General features: G+C 44.6%; 1 protein-coding gene across 1 annotated transcript in view; it reads left to right on the top strand.

The window, feature by feature from the left end:
• The first annotated feature begins 659 nt into the window (after positions 1-659).
• Positions 660-7,944, top strand: part of LOC146191953 (putative 4-coumarate--CoA ligase 1) — an 80,502-nt gene continuing 73,217 nt past the window's right edge. The window contains exon 1 of the mRNA XM_084600408.1: positions 660-782. Coding sequence (XP_084456534.1) covers positions 660-782 — 123 coding nt within the window. The remainder of the gene's footprint in view (positions 783-7,944) is intronic.

The raw sequence follows: 7,944 nt of genomic DNA, 5'->3' as shown, positions 1-7,944 counted from the left end.
AGAGGGGTGGATGCCTTAGGATCCATTGACATGCGTACTTCTTGTAATGAAAGAAATAATGGCAACTCCGTGAACCACCCTAGTGCTGAATGCTATAGTTGTGACTGCGAAGTCAATCTTATGTAGTCAAGGGACCCTTTAGTTCGCCACGTGATAAAACGTATTATGAGACTGCTGCAGGATGAGTTTTCTCGTAATTTGAACCATGCATGTACTACTTAAAAAGAACATTTTTGAGAAGAGACATAAGCTTTTCCTTTCTCGACTGGTATATCTATCTGGTAAGCATTTTTATTATTGCGTCCTATAGTAAAAGACTCGAGTTATGACTAGTAATGTTATTACGTTTATCTGACGACAATTGCTGCTCAGGACACAGAATAGCAGCCGCCGCCATTGTGCAGTTATTGTTCGTTTTCTTGAAACACAAAAAGAATACTAGATAGAATATTCGTCTTTGGATTCATTAGAGATGTTCACCACACAATGCAATTACACATGTGTATCACATGTGCGGCATCACGTAGATTGTATTGAGGATAGAAAGCCAGTCGTCAGCTTAGCAGACCCTAAATTGCTGTATCTAGTCCACAGCGAGAAGCTGTAGCATCTCACGTCTCCGTTACAGAGCTTCGCAGCTACTTAAAAATTCAGGAAAGATGAAGGTCCGCATCGAAGACGGCATTGTCCACTCGCCCTATCCAAGCATCGAGATCCCTGTCTGCTCCTTCTATGACCTGGCCAGAGAAAAGCTGCTCATTAACCCAGAGAAGACGGCGCTTGTGAGTATGCTTTTTGTGCCGACCGACCATCTTGAACACGCACTATTTCTGAGTGTCTCTAGTATAGTGCTCGATTTACTTGAGCCAGTTGGCGCATGTCGTTCTGGACGTTAAAGGCCCACTGTCCACCCTCCGGTCGAAAATATTTTCTTCCCCGGTAACTGTGAGATTTCGCCCCTAGAACGCAAGGCCGCAAAATGCTTTTGAAAAGAGTAACTAAGAATGCAGTTACAGCAACCGCAATTACCCAATTCTGTCATGCTTCTCTCCTTCCGTTCCCTCGCAAAGGTTTTTCACTCTCCTGCCCGAGGTCGTCAAGCCTCCGCAAGACAAATTCCCCTTCCTCCTCCGCGTTTGGCGGGAGGTGGGGCGTGGCACTCCGCGAGCGCGAAAAGAAAAAGCGGCCGAGGGAGCGCGCGCCACTGGATTCACTCTGGCCGTGGCGAGGGAAAAGCGCGCAGCGAGCGGTAGACACCCATCCTTCTCTCGTCAGTCAGCGAGACGGACCAATGGACGTCGTTCGCGGTACGTACGTCATTATTGTGGCCCGTCGGGCCAGTGCAGGAAACGGGGAAGCTGGCTTACCAAAGGAGAGCATGAGTGAGCTTTGAATTGTATTTTCGATGCTTTGCGGCACGCGTGTCACTGTAGCATTTTGCACAGACTATCTCCGGTACCTGATCGAAACACTGGGCTCCTTTGCTTAAAAGGGCCTTCCTTGGACAGTGGCCCTTTAACAGATTGACGGGCGCTTTTCTTATATCGCATATGCAGTGCGCGTGTATGTAAGCGAGCGATCGCGAACTTCCTTTAAAGTGCATTTTTACCTACTCTGCTATAGATGCTGTGAGCTGTGAGCATTCGCGCGCCCTGCATGCGATCTCTGTGAAAGCGCCCACGAACTTCCCTACAGTGCGCCTTTACAGCCACATAGCTATCCCCCCACCCCCCCTCCGCGCTTTCAATGGTCCGATGCCTGCGGCTGCAGCCAGTAGGGCGTAATTAAGGAGGATATGATGTTCAGATCAATAGATCGTGGCCGCTGGATAGTATAGCAGCCCTCACCTGTTTAAATTGCATATTAACTACCTTGTTTATCAACATTTTCGCTGAATAGGTTTTCGGATGTCTAGTTGCGCATTTTCAAAGAATGATATGAATTTTGAAGCGAAAGCTTTACTATGCCCTTCCGTTGCTTCTTCGCGGAACGCGTAATGTTGACCTTGAACCCAGGACAGACCGCGTGACAACCATGACATCAATGAAGCGCAGCTTCGCCATAGCCGCGCCGTCTCCAGAGCCGTGTGCTGGCCTTTGCCTGGTCGCTTCATATACATTACGTCAGTCGGCAACAGCCCCGCCGGTGCAGCCGTTTGGAACAACGGACGGCAGTGTCTCGCCCATGGGTATAAAGTGACTACTGTCGTGTTGAGAGCAGCACTTGTCATCTAGTGGACGTAGCTGGCCGAGAGGCTGCCACACATAGACGAAGATAGGAGGATCGAACGAAAGGCGCCGCTTTCGTTTTGGTTGTACAGCCTTAAAGGGTGAAGAATTGGCATAGCAAAATATCAGTTGTATGCGTCAAAGGAAAAGGTGGGCATGTCATAAAGAATATGTAGTGGATAGTAAACGTAGCCGAGCAGTTTACTAACCTATACAGTAGCCGAACCAGTCAGGGCTATAATGAGATTGGCAGTGGTGAAGCGTAGTCAGACGTTCAGCCAGTGATGAAGGAGGAGCTTAAGAAAGCTTTAGAAATTATGCAAAGGGAGAAAGCATCTGGGGGGGGGGCGAGATAACTAACAATTTTTAGTAGGGCGACATGCTAGGAAAGCTGGCGACCATGTATATATATGATGCCTGGTGCCATCGATGGTACCGGAATCACGGAAGAGCGCTAACATTGTCTTAATTCATAAACAGGGGACTCTGTAGACTTGCGAAACTGAAGACCAATGAGCTTACTATTCGTTACGTACAAGGCATTTAGTAAGGCACACTTAAACTTGAAGCAAGCGAAGGATCAACAATGTTTTCGGAGAGGATACTCCATTATCGATCATATGCATACCACCAACCAAGTGTCAGAAATATGACCGGTAACTAATCAGCCCTTCATCAGCATTTATTACGAAAAAGCATTTGACTCAGTAGAAATATCGGTAGTCATGCAGGCGTGGAGAACTCAGGCTGTAGACAAGCCATATGTTAAAGTACCGTAAGATATATATAGGGGCGGTTCAGTAACCATAAATCTCCATGCCGCAGTGGTTACGGCGCTCGAATATTGTGCCTAAGGATGCGGGACAGAATCGCGGCCGCGGCTGCAGTTCTTAAATGGAAGCGAAAATCAAAGCGGCCGCATGCTGTATGTTGTCAGTGCACGTTAAAGCACCCCGGGTGGTAGAAATTTACGGCGCCTTTTACTACGACATTTCTCAAAGCTTGAATCACTTTGGGACGTTAAATCTCATAATAAAGCTATAGTTCAGCAAGAAAAACAACAAAATTATCATAAAAAAAGGCGTTTGGGAAGGAAACGCAATCTCCCCAGTACTATTCACAGATTTCTTGGAGGAAGTATTTTGAGACTTGGAATGGGAGCAGTTAGGGATAAGGGTTTATGGAGAATGCCTCAGTAATCTGCAATTCACTGATTACTTTGCCTTGCTAAGTATCTCAGGAAATGAACTGCAAAAAATGAATGATGACGTAGACTGGAAATGCCGTAAGGTAGGCCTGAAAATCAAAAGGCCGACGCTAAGGTAATGTTCAACAGCATCTGGAAGGAACAGCAGTTTACGTCAGGTAGGGAAGCACTGGAAGTAGTAGGCGAATATGTCTACTTAGGACAGGTAGTAGTCGCAGATCTGGACCATGAAAAGGAAATAACAAGAATAGGATTGGGATGGAGTGCATTTGGTAAGCACTCGCTGATTATGACTAGCATTTGGCAAGCACTCGCAGATTATGACTAGCAGCTTACCGGTATCGATCAAGAGGAACGTATACAACAGTTGCATCTTACCTGTACTCGTCTATGGGGCTGAAACGTGTTCCGGACTATGAAAGGGACGTCACTAGGAGAATTAGATTGGGATGGTGGGCATTTAGCAAATACTCGCCGATAACGACTGGCAGCTTACTGGTATCGCTCACGAGTAAAGTATATACGCCACATGCAAAGCGATGGCGGCGCCGTCGGTGGCGGAAATGAAAGTGGATCATGGAGCGGAGCCGGCCGCGCCGTCTGCCAGCTGTGTATTTCTATACGACTCTAGCGCGATGAATTCGTTTTTCGGCGGCGTTTCCATTGTTGGATAAACGCCATCTGCTGCTAGTGCACTTTGGCACAAACTAGGGACCATCTCCGGCAGTAGTTCTTCCTTTGCTAAATGTTCGAAAGATATAAACAACATGCTGGACATTAGCTTAACTCGTCCCATCTCGGTAAGGAATACGACGGAGAGCGTACTATTTGAGTTCGCTTCGCGTTAACAACCTGCTCCTCATTTCTGTTTTATATTTTGATATGAAATACCTTCAAACAATATCAGCGTATCATCGTGAATTTTCTGACGATTGCAATCTTTCGCGTTTAGTTACACGAGATATTTTGTTATTCTATATTAGGGCATTGGGTTTACAAATCGTAGATTTTATAAAAGGTTGTAATCGCTCGCTTCCGACAGTAATCGCTATGAAACGCGTCATCGCCACGATTCAAGATATCCTCACGGCTATTCCCGTGGCTGGTGTTTTAAACATAGAAGGCCTAATTAGTCATTGACAATAATGTCAGAGTGCAATTGTGTAATTGAAGGACCCCTTTCGCATTGCGCACTCAGTAGGCCCACCTTTACTGAACTTTAACCAGAAAGCTGTCGCGACCCATGAGAGTGTATCTATCTCGCAACACGAAAGTCCTGGTTGGACTTCAATCCCCCCTCAAAGTGGACTGAGTTTTCATTTACGCTTGTCTTCCTTTTGTTACAAAACTTCCTTGTGATATTTATTAAAATTTAAGAACTGCTCCTGAATTTTCCATCAAGATTTATAGTTCACTGAAACAACAGCGATGACGACGCCGTATTTTCTGCTACACTGGACCCTTACCGATATTGCAGTAATATCCAGTGATTATGTGGCGACATACCTACAAGAGAGTGGTGCTGGCACGATGTAATGGTGGTTGGCACAGAATGTCTCATATATTGCGTCAAGGCGCGTTACTTTGAGCACATATGAAAAGAGCTTGAAAATCAAAGCCAGGGTAAATGAAGAAGAAGAAGAAAACTGCGAATATTCTGTTTAATTATTTGAGCTGAAGATGCAGCATATACCCACAGTAGAGAGGGGCTAAACAATGCAAGTGGCCATTTAGCACTTATCTGTAGGATACACTTGGCGTGTTCACGCATTGCTTTCTCCCAGGTGACTCCCAGCACTATCAACAGTTTCGCTTCCAGACAAAGGGGTACTTTGATTTTATCCTTCAGACCCCCGTAGAATGAAATCGGCTAGAGCTGAAAAAAAAAAAAACTCGTCACCGCGAACGTCGGAAATTCTCGCAGTGGCACATAAGGAGAGACAATTCATATCCCCGAAGAACCTTTGAAAACAACCTCTAGACAATTCACGGCGCGCATAGCTGTATCCCTATGGGACTGAAAACTTGAAGCTAACGAAACGGGTTCTACTTAAGCTTAACAGTCAGGTGTATGGCAACGCAGATGAAAATGGAACGGTAAATAGTAGGAACGACGTAAAGATATAGGAAGTATGCCGAGTGGTGTCAGAGAAATAACACGAGTTGATAACATTTCAGTGGAAACAAAAAAAAAAAATTGGGCACAAGCAGGCCATGTACTGCAAAGAGAGGATAACCGATGGTCGCTTAGGATATTAAACTGGATTACAATAGGAGGAAAGCGTTGCAGGGGGCTATACGAAGTTAGGTGCGAAGATGAGGTTTAGACGTTCGCAAGGGTTAATTAGATGCAGATAGCAGGGGACCAGGTTAATTGGAGGATTATGGGAGAGGCCTTCGCCCCTACTGTGGGTGTAGTCTGGGTATTGATGATGATGGTATTGCCGTGTTTAACCTTGGCCTAACTTTGTTTGTCTCGATGTCTCTCAGGTTCTTTAGGGCATGTTAATGAAAGGTTAGGTGTTGTGTCGCGTTACCTAACATTGAAAACGTAAGCTAAATCTCTTCGCTAAATCCTCATAAAGGTTAATTTGATTCTTTGCATTGTACCGGAAATAGGAATAAACCATACCCGATACATGCCCGCAACATCTTGAGTGTGTTACGTTTATTATTCCCTTCTGACGCTATAAATAACTGAGTAGGTCGACTGCGTTCAGGATCCGGCCAAATTCACCGGCTCGGTTCAGGTAAACAATAAGTTTATGATCCTGAAAATACAGGAAGGTATCGGAAGAACAGAAATCTTCGCGCGTTAGCAGTGTGTTTGCGCACCGCAAATATAGGTGGTAGCAGTCATGGGCACTATCGAGGATACGTTTACCTGCAAAACTAACTTTAGTTACATTTTGTGTATCTGAATAATGTATCGCGTGCTCCAAATCAAATTATCAGTATCTAAAATACATTTTTATTGTATCGTGTATTCTAATATGCTCGACACTCAAAAACCTCTATTGAAGCTGCTGTGGGTCGGCCTCTCAGTTGACGGCGCTCGCTCAGGCGGCAGTACAAGCCGGCGGACACCTCCGCCGGTACAACGCCTGAGTTCCCTCCTGATCGAAGTTCCTTCCAAATGCCATTTCTTCTCAGCCTCGCCGACCTGTCTAGATTCTTTTTCTCTAAAACTGAAAGAACCCGTGGCAAATAGGTGCTCACGAAGTTGTTTACATGTGAGCACCGAGTACCCTCCACGAAGGCGCTAATACTTTAACAGACAAATATAGGAAAGGTTCACATGAAATTACGCAGAAATCAGATGTGTTTAAGTTCCTGCCTGATTGTTAAGGCTATAATCATGGCGGGTATCTCTGTATACTCCAGCGGATTTGTCGTTCTATCTTATCATAATCTTTCTACGGCCTATAGCAGTTTATTCTTAAACTTACCCCTATTACTATCTTACTGCAAGAAACTTGGCTCTCTCCTAATCGACCTTTCACAGTTAAACATTACCATGATTTTACAGCTCACACGGCAGTAGTGGATGCTTCTTAACATTGATTTCTACAAATGTGGTTCATCTGACTAGATCTTTTATGAATTTATTGGGCCTGATAATGAGATACTTGCTGTTGAAAGCATTGTTAGGCATAGAGTCGCTGACATAATTGCAAATATCTCCTTCTCCGCAGGTGTCCGTAGGACAGACTGTTTAGAAGCTTTACTGCGTAATAATTCAAATGATTTTTTTTGCAGGGCACTTGAATTCCCCCCATGCCATATGCGGTTTCACAACAGACTATAGTAGGCAATTACATTGGTCTTGGATGTCAAGAAATGACGTGTATTGTTGTAATAGCCTTGCAATTATTTATGAGGGCAAATTATGATTTAGCTTCAAATGATATTGGCGTAACATGGTGGTCTACAATAGACTGCGGTACGTTCAGTGACCACTACCCAATCACTTTCATCATTGAGTGCAGCCCGCCTAGAAGAACTGCTACTTTACAAAAATTTGTCAACACTACACTGTTCCAGAAGTTTTTAGCTGAGACTTTCCCCCTTTGATAAATCGAATCGCGGTCCTCAGTCATCATCTTCAGTGTTAGACATAACTCGCCGATCATGTTGATAGTTGAGTCTGGCATTAAAAAGTAGTCTTCTTTCAGCTGGCGGAATAAAGAACGCGAAAACGCCTTTCATCAGGAGATTGGTTCATTAAAGCGCCTGGCCAAAACCAGTACCCAAACAACACGATTAATTAAAAATTCTTCGCAGATTCCTTTAAAAATAATATCCGATACTAAGGGTGAATATAATGAGAATCTGAGCACATATGTTTCTAACCCAGTTTACCGGTGATATCTTTATAGATACATGGAACGTACAAAAGTGTTTCCCTCCTTTCATACCACCAAGTCGGCGGTTTTGTCGACGCGCGAACAAAAATATCAATTGGAATCAATAGCCCAAGATCTTGTGGCGTGTTCTCAAGCTTGCACT

Source organism: Amblyomma maculatum, chromosome 4 (genome assembly GCF_055883805.1).
Source record: "Amblyomma maculatum isolate TAMU_Amacu chromosome 4, ASM5588380v1, whole genome shotgun sequence".
NCBI lineage: Eukaryota > Metazoa > Arthropoda > Arachnida > Ixodida > Ixodidae > Amblyomma > Amblyomma maculatum.
Note: the sequence above shows the minus strand (reverse complement) of the source record. Positions and strands in the feature narration are given on the sequence as shown.